Here is a 19,793-nt window from a genome sequence, read left to right on the forward strand (position 1 = left end):
AGCAGCTTGAACTTGTGTTACCCTAAGGTTAAAAATTAAATTTATCCTGTTGCAAGTCATTTTCTGCCTCACAAACCAGAACACAGTGGCATCATCACTGTAGCACGGGAATATTTACCTGCTCCCACTGATAAGGTCTAATCCCAGGTTTCAGTGCAGCATCTCTGGGTGTATAAAATACAGAGCACTAAGCAGTTTGCAGCAATAACTTGAGCTTCCAAAAAAATCTTGGGCCTTTAAAAAAAAAAAGAAAATTCCATCAAACCCTTCAAGTTTGGAGGAGCCTTGTGCAACATGTGCTGGGCAAGAATCACATTTCTGCATTTTCAAGTGTAACAATTTAACTGCTAAACTCTGGCTCCCAGGTTTGAGAAGCTGAACCCAAGGCTCTCAAAAGTGCTGTTTGATCTTTGATGACTGTTGACAGCAGGATGAGAGGGATTTTTATTTTATTTTTTTCCCCCCCATAATGATTTTCCCGAAGAGCAAATCTCAGTGTGGTATTAGAAGGGTTAAGGGGCCATCTGCTGGCAGCTCCAACAAATTGTGGAATTGCAGCAAAGCTAATAAAATTTCAATTACAAATTAATTATGTACAGTGCATTTAATTATCCACGGATTCAAACTGTCCATGGATAATTCAGATGGAGCATTTTCACAGGGGGATATACAGATCTACAGATCTGCCAACAATTTAAATTAGATTCCAATGGATTCTGGGTGTCTGATGTGGATTTACAAGAAGAAACACCTGCCCAAACACAGTGTGTTGAATTGAATTGTAATTTTTTCACCTGAAAAATCATGGAATGGTTTGGGTTGGAAGGGATCTTAAACCTCATCCAGTGTGCCATGGGCAGAGACACCTTCTATTATCCCAGACTGCTCCAAGCCCCATCCAACCTGGCCTTGGACACTTCCAGGGATGTCACATCCACAGCTTTTCTGGGCAAAAAATACATGCAGGGCATTCTCCACATTCATCTCTTTGCCTCAAAACAGAAATTAGGAAGGAAGTTCTCCCTTTAAGAGCCAAAACTGAGGTTATATATTGATATTTCCACTTAGTGAGGAAATAAAAGGGGCAAAGAAAATGAAAGGTATGACAACAGTAAGCGCTCTCCTGTGAGAGTTAAAAGTTAAAATGAAGATATAATCTGATTTCAGCCTTCAGGCTGCGTTTGAGGGGGCTGCTCACCACAGAAACCATCTCCAAACCAAACAAGGAATATCTGCAGCTCCCAGCCTGTGGTGACCCCACCAAAAGGACAAGACACCAGCAGTGTTCAACCTTTGCCAACAGCTTTTGTAGCCCCTGTAACCTTCCCCCTACCCTTATTTCCTTGTCACATCCCACTGCAGCCTCAGGCACTGAACAGGCTCCCCAAGGACGTGATACCTTTTCTGGTATGTTGTTTTTATTGTTTTTAGTCTTCACTATTAACACTAAATATTTGAGTTCCTGCCACCAACAAAGGAAAAAGCTCAGGAAGGACACTGATCTGTTGGAGTGAGTCCAGAGGAGGCCACCAATCTAATTAGAGGGATGGAGCACCCCTCCTACAGGGAAAGGCTGAGACAGTTGGGATTGTTCAGCCTAGAAAAGGTTTTGGAGTCGCCTTAGAGCCCCTTCCAGTGCCTGAAAGGACTGCAAGAAAGATGGAGAGAGGCTATTCACAAAGGCCTGCAAGGACAGGATGAGGGAGAAGGGGTTTAAACTGACAGAGAATAGGTTTAGATGTAATACTGGGAAGAAATATGTGAGGGTGGGCAGGCCCTGGCACAGAGAAGCTGTAGTTGCCCCTGGATCCCTGGACGAGTCCAAGGCCAGGTTGGACAGGGCTTGGAGCAATCTGGGACAGTGGGAGGTGTCCCTGCCCATGGCAGGGGGTGGAATGGGATGAGCTTTAAGGTCCCTTCCAGCCCAAACCATTCCAGGATTTACAATCCAACTGTTCTGGACTTGGAGGTATCACTGGACACATTCTAGGACTGACCAGTTGCCATCCATAAAGGTGTCACACGCTGAAGGTGGCATTGCTTCCACTTCACCCCAGCAGCAGCACAGCAAACAAACTGCACATCCCTCATTTCCTGCCCTCCTTCCCCATCCCCAGCCCATCCCTCCTGCACAGACACACTCACTCTTTGAAACACAGCAAAAATCAACGGCGGTGCTGCGAGCGACAATGCTCACAACTTAATTCTTCCTGCCTGGCTGTCAATCAGACAGGAGCTTGTGATGTACACAGGCCATGGATTTTGTAAGCTGCCTTCCTGGAAGCAGCAGTTTCAACTAGGGGGAAATAAAGGGGGGAAAAGAAAAGGCAGGATAGAAGGATGCTGTGCCTCTCTCTCGTTACCGCTGACTACTCGAGCCATCACTTTTGTTGCTGAGCAAACTCTGAGAGCCACTGGAAAGTGATTAAAATTTGGCAGCAGAATGTCTAAACCTCTGGAACAGCTCAACCTCTGGCGTTTCTATAGCAATGGGGAAGAGTGCAGGATGTGGGAAAAGCCTGTAGCATTGCTGCCATCCTGCTGTGAACCAGAGGTATGGTGCCTCTGACTTTGGAGCAAGAAAATCCATTTTTGGACAATGCCCCCCCCCACCTTTTCAAATTTCATTCTTGGGCTCACTGCAAATTAAATACTGGAGTTTCAATCAGAAAATTGACAAACTCTTTTGCTTAATGATTAGTGCCCTCCCTCTCATGCAACAGCATGACATGCCTTGCCTGTCTCCCCATCCAGAAATCCAGGGTGGGATCCCAGCCTCAGCCTAAAGCTGCTCTTGGACTATAATTTTCCACTGAACACCAAATCCAGGCTTCATTTTGCAAGATCACAACTGAATTTCTGCTGAGAAGTTAAAGATAAGCATAGCAGACAAAATGATCCAGCTTGGGGTGGGCTCTTGATGCTCAATTCCTGACTAGAAAGAGTTGGATTTGCCAAGGCTGCTGAGCAAATGTTATCCATGATTGCTGCACATTCCTGGGGATAAAAAATAAGCCAGGCTAATTGAGCTGCTGAAATCTGGATTCAAAAGCACAGCAACAGGCTCCCAGGTATGAAACTGCAGCTGTTTTAATCAACTCCTTGCCTTTTCTCCCCCATTTTCTCCTAGGTGGGCAAGGAACTGCAGCCTTCAGTCGTGTGGATTGGAGACACAGAGAAAATGTTTCCCAAAGGGGCACCGAAGGGAGAAGAAGAGGTGAATTCTTCTTTATTTCAGTGCAGATAATTTCTCCTGTTGCACTAGAGCCCACACAAAGGAACAAGTGTATTCCTTAGCTTAGCACATACCTCTATGACCAGACCTGCCAAAGCTTGCTTGATAATAGCTTGTCTCGCTAACTTTTTTTTTATTAAGCTTTTAAGAGAGTCTTGTGACTTCTTAAGAGCCCCCAAGAGGTCACATTTCTCTCTTCCACCTATCCTTGCTTTATTTAAAAATAGTCCAGTCACTGCTCATCAGTGCACTGGAAAGTAAAAGGGAATAATAGAGAATTTCAAAATATGAGGCAAGGAGCTAAAAGTTGAGATGAGCTTAAATTGTTCAGCTCTATTAATTTGAGAAATTGGATGGAACCAAAGTGAACAATAAAGTAACAAGGATAAATTTCCACTGCAAAAACAAAGAGCCTGTGTTGAATAGTTACAATTACAGATTATTTTCTTTGGGCTCCCAGGAGTCCTAATGCCACTGCTTCCATTTCTTCCTCTCCTGTGTGGCTTCCCCATTGGAAAGAAAATTAAAAGACTGCCCCACAGTCACAGCAACACCACCACAGCAGGGAGCAATTTGCCCCAGTTCCTGTTGCCTGCAAAATATTTTGCTTTTGGAGCTTTATGTGAAAAATTAAACCTTTTTTTTTAGAGTGTCTGTGGGGTGACAAGACTGTATTTTGGAAAGGCAACTCAAGGCAGCCCAACCTTGGCTGGAGCTGTTCCTTCTGCCAGGGCTGGGTGAGGTGATGGGTGTGCAGTGGTCGATGCCCTTAGTGGTCCCCACAGTGAGAAGGAACTTTTCTCTTGGGTTCAAACCCTGGAAGAAAGTGCAGATGGGGATTAAAATTACAATTAGGGGCCAAAACCAGCCTGGATTACTCACGATCCTTGCTTGCTTAGCCATCACTGTGGGAAAATTTCTTGTCCTGCCCACTTCAGAGTCCCTTGGTGGGAGCCTATTGGCTCCAGGCTTGGAATCCCACACATCCCAAACTGTTCACAGCACATCCAACGTTTAGAGGAGAGAGCAGGAACCTGGAGGGACTGACAGAGGTCAGGGGAAGTCTCTTAGGAGTGCTGGAATTTTGGAGAATCATGGAATGGTCTGGGTTGAAAGAGGCCTTAAAGGTCATCTTGTTCCACCTCCTGCCATGGGGCAGGGACATCTTTCACTAGACCAGGCTACTCCAAGCCCCAGCCTAAAAGATGAGCTAAGCTCAGCCTTCAGAAGCCAAAGTAAGTATCAGTCATGGTGCTCATCCCCAGGTGACACTTCTGCCACCAGGAGTAAAACCATGAGCTGGCTCACCCTGGCCAGCCCCAAAGGGGACCCTCAGCCCCGGGGCTGAGACATGCTCAACTCATTATCTTGACTAAGCAATTGGCACACTTGGAAAAATGCACTGCATGACTATGAGAAGAAAAGGAATGATCCACCAGATGTATTGTGCTAAGACAAGCTTATTTAGGGGGAAAAAAAAGGTGCTACACTACCCCAAAACTTGTGGGAAAGCTTATTGATTAGCAGTAATGACACCACAACAACATGATTAGGCTTCTCCAGCCAATATTCACTTGAACATTATCAAATATAACCCTCCAATAAAAGGTTTTGCTCAATACTCATCTGTAAATATGTGTTACAAAGTCAAGCAGTAAATTATTGCAAAGAAATGAACCTTGAGCTCCCAGAACCTTTGTTCTCAGAGCCTCAGCAAGTTACAAAATACAGCAATAAACAGGGAGTGTATTTTTCACACTCAGAAGTCAGAAAATCATAACCTCCAAGAGCTGGGAAGATTCCCAGCTGGGTTACAATTTTCCACCTGTGAGGTTCATCAGGTGTGCAGGTCCCTGCAATATTTCTCCTTGAGCTGAAAATAAGGATTTCCTTCTTTGAATTAGTTGTTTCCTTCCTGCCTTTCAATAACCAGACCAGTAAATTCAGTAGTGAAAGGAGCTGGCACAGAAACAGAAGCAGAAATTAAGTGTTTACCTGAATTTGAGGAAGCAGTATCTTCCTACTTGTGCTACCTCATCTGCTCATACCAAATACAACCAGACCACTAAAAAAAAAACCAACAAAAACCCCAAATCCTGTTGCAGACAGCAGGTCCAGCTCCAGCTCATTAACTCTGAGCTGTCAGCATCCTTAACAACTCTTTCCTTGTCGTGTTCCCACGTGCTGCAGGTGAGTGCCAAACGCCTGGCAAAGTTCCTGCCCCAGTTCCTGAGGGCTCTGAAGCCCAACCACAGGGTGCTGCTCGTGGGGACCACCAGCAAGCCCTACAGTGCCAATATGGGACCTTTCTTCAAAGTTTACCAGAAAATCATTCTCCTTCCGAAGCCTGACTACCTGACAAGATTTGGCAAGTATTTCAGGTCGTTCTCGTTATCCCAGTGTTTAAAATTCCTGCTCGTTAGCTGCTTATCCTCAGAACTGCCCTTCAGCTCAAGCCATGCCCCTGGTGTATCTCAAATCCTTCAAATTTTGCTTAAATCAATACAGGCTACTCCAAAGGCCAAATAATAAAAGTGGAAGTTGGGAGAAGAGTTTAAAATACTTTTCACCATCAATTCACATTTTTCCATGAGTTTAGTGTGCACCAAGCTCAGCCTGAGCTGGTTTTTCCCCCCTGTATGAAACACAAAATCCTATTTCAATACACATTTTCTATTTTAAGCTTTTATTTTTATTTTTAACACAGGTATTCTGAATTTCTGGTTCGAGTTTGTAGTTCTGAATTTCCAGTCTCCATATTCTCAACAACACAACTTCTCAGCCTCTCCAAAACCATGTCAGGAAGATTAAATTTTCTCTCACACAAATTTCACTTTTTGTGCTCCACAAGAGAAATTGTACAGGCATCCAGGATTTTGCATGCCTGGTCTATCAAATGTTTACAGTGATAGACAGACCCTCCTAAATTCTGACAAATTCACTGAATATTCCATGTACTGAGACTCTAAGCTTGTAAGGAAAACAGGGATTTTTTTTCTCCTAGCCATGTAAATTGGTCTAATAAAACAAACTTCCAATGATTTGAGATTTTAAGCATCCTGAAGTCTGCAATAAAGAGCAATAAAAGAAAACACTTTCAGCTCAGGGACCTTGCCACACCTTTGCTCTGTCCACAGGGTCACCTTGTCACAAAACTCTTACAAACACGTTGTGCAGTCCAGTTTCATCCTGCATCCCTCAGGGGCAGCCAAGGTACCCAGGTGATGCACATCTGGGCAAGCCCAAGACAGAGTTTGGCTGCCTAGCACATTGTAAATCTCTCCCACGTTCTGTAATTTTCCTGGTGGGGATGGGAATTGGTCACCAAGCAAGGGAACATGTGTTTCATGTTAGGTTACAGCTCTGAGGAATTGCTGAGAGATAAGGAGGCATGAGCAAAACCTAGAGAAAGGAGGTGACAGCAGCTGAATTTAGCTGTGCTCACTTCTGGGGGTTGAACTGTCACATTCTAGGACACTCACCACTAACTTGGAGTCCAAAAAAATGGCCAGCTCAAGAGATTTCAACTGCACACTTAAGAATGTCCAAAAAGTGGCATTTTAAAGCAGAACAAACTTGTAGTTTTAATTCTTTGACCCTGCCCCAATTCAGACAGTGCCTGGCTTGTTCTTCAGCTCCAACCTTCCCTCAAGTTCTGTGGAAATAGGATCTTCACCTCCCCATCCTGTCAGTTTTCTGTGCCAACCCATTTGAGAAGGAAAGAAACTCGTTTTAACAGAAAAATAACGACATAACAAATACTTGTAAGCCACAATGCACAGCTACCTGTCTGCTGCAGCCCTCCCTCTGCTTACAGACCAGAGTATTCCAATCTGTGCTCAGTGGGAACAGTAAATATACAATGGAAATCATTAAACTGGAAGATTCACAATCCCATACTGATTTCTTGCCATTAATCACCCAGGCAAGGCAGTGCCTTGTGTTACACACCTGCACCAGGAGCTGCAGCACACAATATATGAGTGTGCTTGCTCTTGTGTGCATCAATTCCTCTTTTATGAATTAGTGATGCAGCCAATATTTATTGAGCACAAGTGCAATTCAAGTGGGAGACCACAATTTGCTGGAGTGAGAAATGCAGTGCAGAGCTGTCAATAGTTATGGGCTGGAGCCCGTGGTATCGACACCGCAATCCAAGGAAGAGGAAGGCAGCTTTTCCAGCAGCATCAACCTTCTCCCAACATCTTCATGCTAAATCCGAGCACACCACACTCAAAATGTCTCATTCAAGGGACTTTTTAACCTCTCATCCACAATTCTCCCAATTTGTCCAAGTGTTTCTATGCAATCCTTTAAAGCAAAGCCTGAGGAGACAACATCAAAATTCTCCTAAATTTCTCTGAAACAGATCCTTACTTAACATAAATCAAAATATTGGTATTATTCCTATTTTTTGGAAGCAAAATCTCAGCTGCTTCACAACCCCAAAGGAAACAATCATGGCACAGAGTTCACAGCTGAAAGATACGACCAGGTTCACCATTTAAATAACAAGCAAAACCCCAATCACAGAAAATTTGCACCTTGCAGCACATGCCTGCGTAGCTGGAAGCCTTTGGGACATGGAGGCCCCCCAGCAGCCCTCAGTTCAGCAGGAATAAACTGTGAGGAGGGTCAGAGAAATAAAAACAGGCTGTTGGTAAAGGCACTTAACTCTGCACATCCAAATGGGAATGCTGGACAGCTTCTGTGTAGAAAAGTAGCTCTTTCATGCCCACCTCACTTTATGTGCCCTTAATGACTTGCTGAAAAGTACTGAGTGGTGGCCAAAAATTATCAGTAAGGGTTTAAAAACACACGTGCCTAAAGGCCTCTGTGCTGCAAATCTGAAGGTCAAGTAAAGCACACACAAAAAAATTTGGAATATTTGCTTTCCCAATCGATAGCCCTTATTTTCTTGTTTCAGTTTCAAAGTAAACAATAATAAAATCTCTTTCTCCTGCTTTCCTTTAAATCCCTGCCTTGACATTGTCTCTTTTCCATGTCCTGATGCTCAGCACTCTGGAAGCACTACATCCTGCAGGCTGGTGGGGCCCTCAGCCAGCAGGTGAACCTCAACTGCCTGGCCCAGGTGTCGGATGGCTTCACCCAGGGACACGTTGTGGACGTGGTGCACACTGTGCTCACCGAGCTGAGGCTGCTGCAGATGGCCAGGAAGCCACTGAGGACTGCTGAGTTTGTCACTTCTCTGGCCAGACACGACCCAGTGTACAAAGAGGAGGAGGAAATGTTTCAGGTGACTTCCAGAGCTCTGTTGTCTTTTATCATTCCCTGCCAGGTCCAGCCACACTTGATGTAGGGCCGTGCTCACTGTGCTGGTGGCTTGGCACCTCACAATTTGAATGATGTGCTCAACACCACCAAAACCCATTTCTCCCAATCTGGGGATGTGCCAAACCAGTCCTTATTTTGGCAGCACAGCTGGCAGAGTGCTTTGGTGAACCTGTGAACCTGCTGCTGCTCATGTTGGGCAGAGTGGCCTCCACGTGCACGGATGAAACACACAGGGGCCATTAATTCCATACATTTGTCCTTTTCCTTCCAGCAAGCCTGGACATATCACCTTGAGAAGGCAAAGCACCTGGCCATTCAATGTCCACACAGGGATCAAGATCTAAACCCTTCTCTTAAATCATTTCAAACAAGAATTTCTTGAAAAGTTTTCACTTCAGGCTTTAAAATAAATGAGTTTCTGCCCTAAGCTCCATCCCGCTTCTCTTCCTGCCCTTGAGACTTATAAAATCCTGAGGGCAAAACTGAGAGCATTTGAGGTGTATTTGATTCACTGGCACAGGGTGTCCAGGAAAGCTGTGGCTGCTCTGTGGAAATGTCCAAGGCCAGGTTGGAAGGGGCTTGGAGCAACCTGGGATAGTGGAACGTGTCCCTGCCCACAGCAGGGGGTGGAATGGGATGAGCTTTAAGGTTCCTCCCAACCCAAACCACTCTGTGGTTCTGTGTTTCTACACGTGCCTCAAATATCCACGGATCACCTCCAAGCCTGAGAAATGCTACAAAATCCTTGGCCACTGGGCAGAGAGCCCTGCTGTGCCCCAGGGAGCTGCAGGCAGCCCACACCAGGGGCTCCAAATGAGGTAAGACCTGTGTACTGCTCCAGGAGACCCCAAAAGAGTTTTCTGCATCCCATACCCCCGGCAATTTCTGCTGCTTACAAACCCCCCACTCCTCCTGGCTGAGAGGTTTCCTTGTCTTGCTCTTTGAGTCCCCCAGCACCTCCCACCACAAACAGGATGCTGATTCTCACAACTTTCTCCAAGGCTTCTTCCTTCCACTGCTGACCTAATGGAAGTGGATATTTCTCCCAGCCCTGCTGAGTACTTCCCCATTTCCATTTGGCTCGCTCAACACAGGCAGCATTTGCAATATTTGGCAAATTACTCTTTTTTTTTTTTTTATTTTTACCTCATGCTTCCTCACTAAACCAATATCTCTCCTCAGGGAAAGGCTAATGGTTCAGTCTTACAGCAAAGGGGAAAAGAAATACTCCATCTTTCCCAGCTCCAAGTAGTAATCCATTTGTACCCTGAAACACGAGAGGAAGTATTTAGTGGGAGTTTAACCTGAAAATATTATCCCAGTCACTATAAAACGTGCCTGTTTTGTGCAGCACAAAGTGCCCAGGCAGCACTTCATCTGGAACACAGCTCAAATGATCCTGTCCTCAGCATCCCATGGCAATCATCTCCTTGCATTAATTACAGCCCTTACAAAAGTATTTCCTTTTATCTGTTGGAATTTTGTTTCCCTTAAATGTCATGGAGCCTTGCTGCAGCACCTGTGATATGGCACAGGGGAAGAGGATTGTCAAAATAGCCTTGTGCATTAATTAACTCCAGTAATCCCCATCTCTCCTCACACAGAAGCCCCTCTTCCCAAGCTTCCAATCACTGCCATTTCTGGACCTTTTCCCTTGCTTTGCTTTGTCCCTTGTGGAAGTGGGGCAGCTAAAACACTGTGATCAAAGTGAAGATTAGCCCTGTGATGAATCTTTGATTTTTCTTCCCTGAAAGCATGAATCTCCCAGTCTGACATTTATATTCTGCCAGTGTTCCAAAATGATTATAAATAATGCAGAATTTGTGACAATGTGATTTCTCCCTTCCATTTACTCAAATTTCTGCCCCAATTACATGTCCACATTTTTTGAAATTATAAATTAGTGCACCAGGGTGGTTGTTACAAATCCTTATACAGAAATGATTTCTGGAGAGGCAAAGCCAGCTAACCCCACCAGTTCTGCCTGGTAGTGACTGGACAAAAATCCTGGAATGGTTTGTATTGGAAGAGACCTTAAATCTTACCTTGTTCCACTCCATTCCATGGGCAGGGACACCTTCCACTAGACCAGGTTGCTCCAAACCCCATCCAGCCTGGCCTTGAGCATTTCCAGGGATGTGGCAGCCACAGAAACACCAAATGTCCAAAGCCTGTGGACATCATTCCTCCAAAAACCAAATATTTTAACTCTGATGAGTCACTGCTGCCAGTAACTTCCATCCCCAGTTCAGATGCTGGTGATAAAATTTTATTGTCTAATTATTTATTATGGATTTTATTTTAGCTGTGTCTGAGGAGCTGACTTCACTCATCTATGGAACAGTTACACCAGTTAAAGAGACAAAAAGTTACTGTTGTGCACTGAAATATTTGCACAAAGGACTGGGAAGAGAACAGAAAGAGACATCCCAAGTCTCTTGGCTTCTCCTGCCAAATATCTCTGAGTCCTTTGCCAGACCCAGAGCTGGCAGGGAGATGCTCACCCCACCAAAGAGCTCTTTCCACCCCACCAAGCTCACAAAAAGCTCTTGGCAAGGTTTTCCTACTCTCCCCACCTCCCATTTAAGGTCTAGAGGGTGTTACAGCCAGGACACAAAACTGAGGGGAAAATAAAATGCCTGTGGCCTGGTGGGGTCTCATCCAGGGCCAGAGACATCACTGGGTTCTCCTGGCCAGGGAAGGGCAATTCCTGCTGGAGCTCAAACTCACAATCACCCTCATCCCTCACATCCCACTCATGGGAAGGGCCAGAAGCAGCAACACATCCCAGCTCTGTTGTTCTCCCCAAACCAGGAACAGTTTGGCCTGGGACTAAGGCAGCAAAATTCAACTTCACTGAGAGCCACAGGGTTCCTGCCCACCACCACCCACGCCCTGCCTAGATGTGGGCACACAGGAGGCTGGAGGATGTTTTTATCAGTGAGAACAGGGTTTTTGGTGGGGAGGTGCTCTGCTAATTCAGATGATTAAAGCAGAACTGCAGTGTCCAGCAGGCAGCTGGACATTTGATCCCTGTCAGCCACCTGCTGACAGTGTTTATCTGCAGGGTGCCTGTCATCATCAGCCCTTCCTGAGGCCCAAAAGAAGCTCTTGAGAAGATGACACCAAGCGGGACCATTCAGGGTCAGGAGAGGAGATGCTGAGTTTTCCTTCCCTATACCCTTCCAATACCTCTTCTCCCAGCTTCTCTTCCTGTCACACACACTGGGCAACCGGACAAGGCAAATTCTCCAGGGATGCCTTAAGAGGCTGAAGGTGGAAGCAGGATTTGGGATGGATCAGATGGAAAAGGCCAACTATGCAGGATCCCATGTTGAGAGGGAGGCTGGAGATGACATAGTCAGAGGAGGCAGAGATGTGGCATTGAATAGCAGCCCATGGTGAAAAAGGGAGGCATTTTATCAGTCATGATCAATGCCTGGCAGAATTTGAATCTCTGGTTTAGGCAGGACTTTGTTGAGAAAGGTTCTTGTACATACAGGGAAGGAGTAATTCCTACCCAGTGCTGACTCTAAAGCCTCCCCTTCTCCTTCACTTCACATTATTCTCACACAGCCCAGGAGCTGGGCAAGTCTGCAGAGCAACTCCACCAGAATCATTCACAAGTCACAGGCCTGTGAACAGGCATCTGAAAGCAATAAACAGGTTCTTAATGTTCGGGGTTTGTTTTGCTTCCTAAGCTCCCTCATCGAAATCAAAGCTGTCTGCATCGATTTGCAGAGGCACGAGAAGGGGATGATTTGTCTGTTGCCAAGTCTGGAGCACAGGGAGCTCTGACAAGAGCTATATTCTCTGGAAATAGGGTTGATCATGGAATTTAACATTTCCATAACTATAGCAACACAAATGGCCCAGCTAAGTATTGCTGTTAACGAGACTCAGCTCGATCAATTGCTGCACTTCTTGGTATAAAAATGTTCTCAAGAGATCTGAGGGTTTCATTTTGGCTTGTCCAGCAGCCAGCCTGGATTTAAAGAGTTTTGGTTTTTTTAAAGAATGCTCTGTAATAGTAGTAAAAGGCTTAAGTGGTCTGTCTTGCCTTGGGTTTTTTTGTTTGTTTTTTAAAAATTTATTAAAACATACAAATGCTTTTTCAATTCTCCAGGCCTGGTATGCCAAGACACCGATTGGGAAAGCATGGAGCGCAGCACAGGAAGCAAAGGAAGAAGAAAAAGAAAAAGGAAAGAAAGGAAAAGGGAAAAAGTAACTTCCTTGAGGATTTTTCACCTGGCCCTACCCAGTTCACAACTTTGCTTCACTGGGAAGGCATGGCAGATTAATGCTCCTCAAGTTATAGATATTCCAGGGAAGAGAATTCCTCTCCAAATTAATTTTTAAGAGTTAAAAAAAAAAAAAAAAAAAAATTAGGTAAGATGTAACATGTAGCTCTCAGAGGATGAAGAGTTAATGACCACTGACTTGCTCAAGCATTATTTATTCTAAGACATTTTAGGGGGCAGAAGGGTTCATTACTCAGGCCTGTAACATGCCATCAACTTTTAGGCTATACTCATTTATTTCGGCAAGTAACTCTCCTTAAAAATTGATGTCAGTTTAATGTCTTTCATTACTTTAATATCCTATATGCTTTATAAAACTAACTGCTTTATGTATCTGTGGGTCTAAAGCATTACAGTCCTCAATAAAACTATTACAGCTATAAAGACTGCTTTTTAATTGGGATGGATTAGGAGGCACTTTGTGCAATCCACCACAAGTTGAATATTTACACAGCTGCAGGAGAAATTGCACCTTTTGAGGCCTTAGCATGGACAAATTCATACATGTGGGTGTCAGCAGAAAAAAGCAAAGCAGCTACGTGCTAATTCGAGTGGATGTCCACCAAAATCTCTTTAATCTATTTTGCTGTAGAAAAGAATGCCTAATTAGCTTGTTTGCACAAACAGCAATGTGTTTGTTGCTTAATGCAGCTTGTTTATTTACAAATCAGCAATTTTGAGGGCAAAGGATTTATAAGGAGTGCTTAGAACACTGTAAAGCTTTGGGCCATCCTACACTGACGGAGCCAGCACCACCTTCATGTCAGGAACAGGATCATATTGACCAAGGTCTTGTATAAATAAGAGCCACAAACACCTGTTTTCCCCTCTGATCACAGAATTCCTGTGTGGACTTGACAACAGGTAACTGGAAATACATGGCCCACCATCCCCAGGGAGCTGAGGAACCTCTCTGTGCCTGTATCAACAGCCTGAGAGGTACAAGCTGGGCAGCACTGCTGGAAGAAGCTGCTGGGAACGGGATGGTATTGTGCCACTCCTGCTCCTAAAAAGAAATCAAATGGGAAAAGGCACTCCTGGGAACAGGAATGCCTGAGAAAAAAGGCCTGGGAAGATTCCTGGGTGTAACTAACTGCACAGAAAATTATTCAAGCAATTGTAGCACTGTGCACAGTGGAAGGAATGGGATGGGTCTGGTTAATAAAGGGAATTTTCTCCCTGTAGGATATCCCAGCACATAGGCTAGGCCAGTCTGGGATTTTTGTGGTCCTTTCTAGCTATGTTTTACTGCCTGGTACAGGGCTCCCCGTAATTTCACCCTTCCAACCTCATGCCTGCACCTCCAGCCCTGACAAAGAGATCCAAGCAGTAAGAGAGGAAATTCTTGTTACATCTCCCCTGTGCAACCCCTCAGGACATTCCTGATGGACACCAGCCCTTCCCCCAGCAGTAATCCAGCTGCTGGAATCTCCACATGACCCACACAAGAGACCCCATGAGCTGCCCTGAACCCCTGGGTTCAATCCATTGCTACAAATGTTACCTTTCCATCCCTTTTTCTCTGGAGCAGGCTGCTCCCCAAACTCAACAGCACACCCCAGTTTTATCAAATAAGGTACTTCTAACTTCATCCTAGGGGAGAAAAGCCAGGCTCTCCAAAGAGGTGACAGGGTTTGTGTCTAAAAACCCCTCATCTCTGCTCTCATCCACAAGGAAACTAATTTGGATAATTCTGCCCTCAATCTTGCTGACAGCGGAACCCTCCTCTCCACACCAGGTTTGACAGCACGGCGTGATGTGATGAAAGGACCACATTTCGGGAGGATGTAAGCAAGCCCATTAACTCATATTTCAGCAGCTTCACTGCAATCTCAATAGCAAAGTAAGAGCAGCTGACTGGCAACATCCATCTCCAGGGCACAGCGCCGACCCCGTGCAGGGGGGATGCTGAACTTCCACAAACCTGCAGGTTTTCCCCAGTATTCACCAGTTCACAGGGGAAAAAAACACCAGGGAAATTATCCTTTAGGTGTAGCTTGCACTGGGGGCTGCTTGCATTTATTTCTTTCTGTGAGGCTCTAGAAGCCACAGCTAGTTTAGCTACAAACATCTCAGTGGGTGCAGGAGGTGACAAAGAGGTGGTGGAGCATCCCAGGCCAGGTTGGACAGGGCTGGGAGCAATGTGGGACACTGGAAGGTGTCCCTGCCCATGGCACAAGGTGGAACTGGTGAGATTTAGGGTCCCTTCAACCCAAACCACCCCATAAAAGAGAAAACCTCTGCCCTGTGGGGCTGCCGAGCCCTTGCTCTCCTCAGCTTCTTGTGGGGACAGAATGAGGAGCAATTTTAATGCTGTTTATAATTATTATTATTAAAGAGAGTGCAGCTGTTTGAAAAAGGAATGAAGCAGCTGCATCAAGCAGAGACAACACACAGAGTAATTTCAGTGTCAGTGGCTGAACTATTAAAGGAAGTGGCCCTGCCTGGATCTCCAAGATCCTTCCTGCTGGGAGGCTCTCACAGGAACACCTCTAGAAATGCTCCTCCAACACCTCCACCCAGACATCTTCCATGGAAAGAGGAAAGAAGGTTGTGGCTTTGTTAAGCCCAGCACAGCTGCACTCTGCTTTCCAGCCACGGCATTCCCACAGTCTGATGGAGGAGGAAAATCCTGCTTCCTCCAGCCAGCCAAAGGTGAGCTTTGAGGGACAGCAAAGACAGGGGCCACAGCTCTGCCTCCTGCTCTGGAGGTGGCAGGCAATCCAGCAGCAGCAGCAGCAAAGTTGAGAGAAGAAGCTGTCATGCTCATTTATATATATAAGTGATCTAGAGAATTATCAGCTAAATTATTTAAATGTCCCATTACTATTAAATTACTGGGCATTCATTGTAAGAATAGTCATAATACAGTAACTAATTTGGTATTAATGTGAATGTCAGCGTTTCATTGCAGTTATTTTGTACTTCATCATCAGATAATTTACCAATAAATTAATTGGCTTAATTGCTTCCTGCAAACCCATGAGAACCACATATGACATGACTTTTGTAAAAGTCTTCATTCTCACTCCCCCATCCTCCAGTTTAAACCACACCAAGCAGGAACCCCTCTCTGGAACACCTGGAAGGGGAAGCAGAAGAAATAAACCCTTGGCATTTCCCTGCCCTGTGGGTTTTAACGTGTTTTAAATACAGCCCCCAAGGCCACACTTGGGAACAGGACACAGGGAACAGCTTCCCACAGCCAGAGGATAGGGATAGATGGGATACTGGGAAGGAATTATTTCCTGTGAGGGTGGGGAGGCCCTGGAGTTCCCAGAGAAGCTGTGGCTGCCCCTGGATCCCTGGAAGTGTTGCAGGCCGGGCTGGATGGGGCTTGGAGCACCCTGGGATAGTGGAAGGTGTCCCTGCCCGTGGCATGGGGTGGGAAATCGATGAGTGTGAGCTGTCCTGCCTCTTCACCTGTACCAATCCAGAAAGTGGGACTATTGGGATTGCCCCTGCCTGCCTGAAAACCGACTGCTCCAGCACTGGCGTTTTTCCCAGCAGCATGAAAACTCTCTGGCAACCACTGTGAGGCCCCCAGAGCTCCCACCCTCCTTTCCCCAAGAGCTCACATAAAGTTTTCTGCTGTTTTCTTCTCCAGGAGAGGGAGGGGGAAACTCCATCGAGAGCACAGTGGGGAAGGACAGCTCTTTCCTCCTGTTCCAGGCTTTAAATGTTTTTAACTAAGTGAGCAGAGCTCTTCTGCAGAGTGCAGCAGGCTCAGTGCTCCTGCACCACCAGGGAGGGATCAAAGTGACTGCAAAACGCTAAATCTTTATCGACGCTCATTTTCCCTGCTCCTGTGCAGTCTGCAGCACGCCAGGCAGGCACAGGGACCAGCTCCAGGTGGGAACAACCCCATGGAATACACCACACCCTCCCTGAGACCAGTCCCAAGCGCACAGCACCTGTGGCAGTCCGTTATTGAAGTTGCCATGAGAATTAAAACACAAGCCGACGTTTCCCAGCAAAACCCCCCAAATCCGGTAACACAAAGTGAAGCTGACTGTTCTATTAACTCCCATCCTGCATCAGCAATTTTCTAAAGTGTGGAAACATTATAATTGACTTTTCTGCTAGTAGCAAAATGTCATTTTTCCTTAATACTCCCCAAGTCAGTAACGCATTTCAAAAGCCTCCGATGCCACTACCACAACAGGACTCACAAATTAGCACATTTTTAGCTTTTCATTAAACACAATGCCAAAAAAGAAAAAAAAAAAAGAAAAAAAAAAGGAAAAAGGGAAAAAGTCTTCTCGTATTAGGGTTTCTCTCCTCATTATTGAAAGTACTGCGACTTTGGAACTTCTGGCAGCAAATTATAATGCACTCAGCCTGGGGCCATTGTAAATCAGGGCTTCAAAAAAGGTGTCATGTAGTCGGGCCCTCTTCAAGCACTGAAAATATCGGAGTCTATTTGAAAACGCCTTCTGTAGTCTCTCACTAGCCTTGCAAATCAGCACAGCTACTGGGTAGAGCTGCCTTTTATTTTTTTTTTTGCCTCGTGGCATCAAGCCATTTCTATTCCGACCAGAAAAAGAGGATTATTTCGTGCTGGGATTTCAAATAAAAAATAAAATAAAATAAAAAAACCTACACCTAAGATAACAAGCTGCATAAAATCCCCAAATCATTCGGGGCTCTTGTTAGGGTTTGGGCAGTGCCTGTGGGGCTGTTACAGCCCTGGGCTGAAATCCCTTTTCTTGGCACAGCAGGGAAAACGCCGGGGGATGTGCCAGGACAGAGAGAACCACATCCCACCCCAAACCCCCCCAAACCAGGTGCCACTCTGGGGCAGGGCACTGCCAGGCTCTGCACCCACCTGCCCTAAAACCAAAGGATGCAAATGTCAATGCCATATGCTTTCCAGCTTTTCCCAATCCTCTGGAAACTTACTTATCCCATCCCTAATTTCCTCTCCAAACAAAACCACTCAGCATCCCACAGCTCAGAGCCGCCTCTTGTTACAAGTCTTGATGTTTTAAGTTGCTCAAATTAGCAAGAAAAGCATCATTAAATGCAGGCAGAAGCAAAGGGAGAGAGAAGCCCAAAATAAAGCTGTTCCCTTCCCAGGAGGGCACCTCCAGAGCAGCATTTCCTTTTCCAGCTTCCTCGCTTTAGGTTTTACCCTGCTGCATTTTCCCAACTGGGACTGGCACCCAGGATTAATGGAAACATGGGAAGGGGCGAAGGGACCCACGGCAGCACCAGAGCACAACACAAGCAACAGGCACCAAGGAGAGCCTGGAGAAGACAGCCAGGTCCTAGCAAAGTGGAAAAACAAACTCAAGGAACTCACCTTCATGTTCTAGAAGGGCCACAGCTTCTGCATGGATAGAGCTGTTCTGTGGCTGGCAGGAAGGAAAAGGATTTCCAGTGCTGCTTTGGCCACTAGAAAACCATCAAAAACCAAGGAATTCTGCATCCAAGGCTTTTATCCGCTCAGTGGGACACGTGCAAATGGGAAAGCCAAATCACTTGCTGGTCCTCACAGCATGGCAAGGACACAGCATTATTTGTGGGATTCTGTGGAGTGAGGAGAAGCCACTGTGCCTGCCCACCAACAAAGGGGAATTTTGGCTTTCTGAGTAAAAATAACTTGAGTTCAAACTCCGGGAATCTAAAAAAAAAATTAAATTTAAATTTAAATAAATAAAGGAGGGGAAAAAGAATGGGGTGAAATGAGGAACAAAGCCAAGAAATACTATTTGGACAGCAAGGGAAATGATCAGCTATTAAGACTGGACTGGGCATGGTGGGCTCTAAACCCCAGTGAAAGTTTGAGCAGAGGTTAAGGCCTGGGTGCAATCCTGTCCTCCCTTCAGGAATAACTGGAACAGGGAAAGGGCTGGGAGATCAGCAGGAGATGGGAATCATGCAAACGAGCCCTTAGCACCACTCAGCACAAAGTTTGGGAAGTTACTCCCATAATTACTCTAATTACTCACACAGCTCCATCCCAAATGCCACCACTCTGCTCCCAAAAAGCTTCTCAGGGAGGGGAGGGGGTGCTGGGCAGAGAGAAATGCTAAAAGGCATCAGGCTCGGCTGAAATGTGGGGGTTTGGTGTAATTTGGGGGTTTCCAAGCCCGGTGGGAACGCGTTGTGGTGCCCCCCACATCCCCCCGAGGGGAGCAGCCCCTCCTCTCCCCTCAGGGTGGGCTGCTGTTGTTACACCCGGTCCCAAAACCTGCCCCATCCTCACAGTGACCCACCCAGCACCCTAAGGCAGGCTCTGCCCTGAGCCGCCGTTCCATTTTATATTTACAAAGCCAGCCTTGCTCCCTCAGATGTCGCAGTCCCGGGAAGCCGCTGCCCCGCCGCTGCCGCCGCCTTTCTCCCCTCAGGGGCGCCCCAAAGGCCCGGGCCCCGCTCCTCCGTGTCGGGGACAACGTGCGGGGCCTGGCCGGAGCCAGCTGCTCTTCCCACCTCACAACCTGTAATTTGGAGCCCTTACCCCACGGGTGATGGGAAGAGGAGGCAGAGCACAAACCAGGTGGGTCCCTCCTGCAAGGGCAGCTGCTCTGAGGGGAGATGGAGGCCGTGATGAACCGGGCCAAGGCCCCGCTAATTAACACTGTCAGGCTGAGCTCTGATGTGCCCAGTGGAAAAGGATAAATCAATCCCGCAGAAATGGGTGTGGGCAGCAAGGGAGAGCTGGGTTTGTTCTTCTGCATCCCAGAGGGCAAGCAATTATCTCTATAACATTTTAGGTAGGGTGTGTTCGGGAAGCACATCCTCCAATCCATAAATAACTTCCACAACTACCCGGCGCTTTCAGGTGTCAAAAGCTGATTGTGCTCAGGAGCAAAATAACTGGGTTTGACATGAAACCAAGTCACTTGTTGGAGCTCCTGGTGGCCATCCAGCTCCTGTTTCCATCTCCCATAGCAATGACAGTGCTGGAATTCCAGCTAGGGAATGGGGTGAATCTGCTTCAGATTCCACAAGTCAGG

At 46.2% G+C, this 19,793-nt stretch overlaps 1 protein-coding gene across 1 annotated transcript in view; it reads left to right on the forward strand.

The window, feature by feature from the left end:
• Positions 1 to 12,758, forward strand: part of DRC11 (dynein regulatory complex subunit 11) — a 99,656-nt gene extending 86,898 nt beyond the window's left edge. The window contains exons 16-19 of the mRNA XM_088058984.1: positions 3,131 to 3,217; positions 5,426 to 5,603; positions 8,254 to 8,492; positions 12,657 to 12,758. Of these exons, the coding sequence (XP_087915110.1) occupies positions 3,131 to 3,217; positions 5,426 to 5,603; positions 8,254 to 8,492; positions 12,657 to 12,758 (606 nt within the window). The remainder of the gene's footprint in view (positions 1 to 3,130; positions 3,218 to 5,425; positions 5,604 to 8,253; positions 8,493 to 12,656) is intronic.
• The last annotated feature ends 7,035 nt before the right edge of the window (positions 12,759 to 19,793 follow it).

Source organism: Pseudopodoces humilis, chromosome 8 (genome assembly GCF_049639895.1).
Source record: "Pseudopodoces humilis isolate 2021_Gansu_Grassland_sample_001 chromosome 8, ASM4963989v1, whole genome shotgun sequence".
Lineage (NCBI taxonomy): Eukaryota > Metazoa > Chordata > Aves > Passeriformes > Paridae > Pseudopodoces > Pseudopodoces humilis.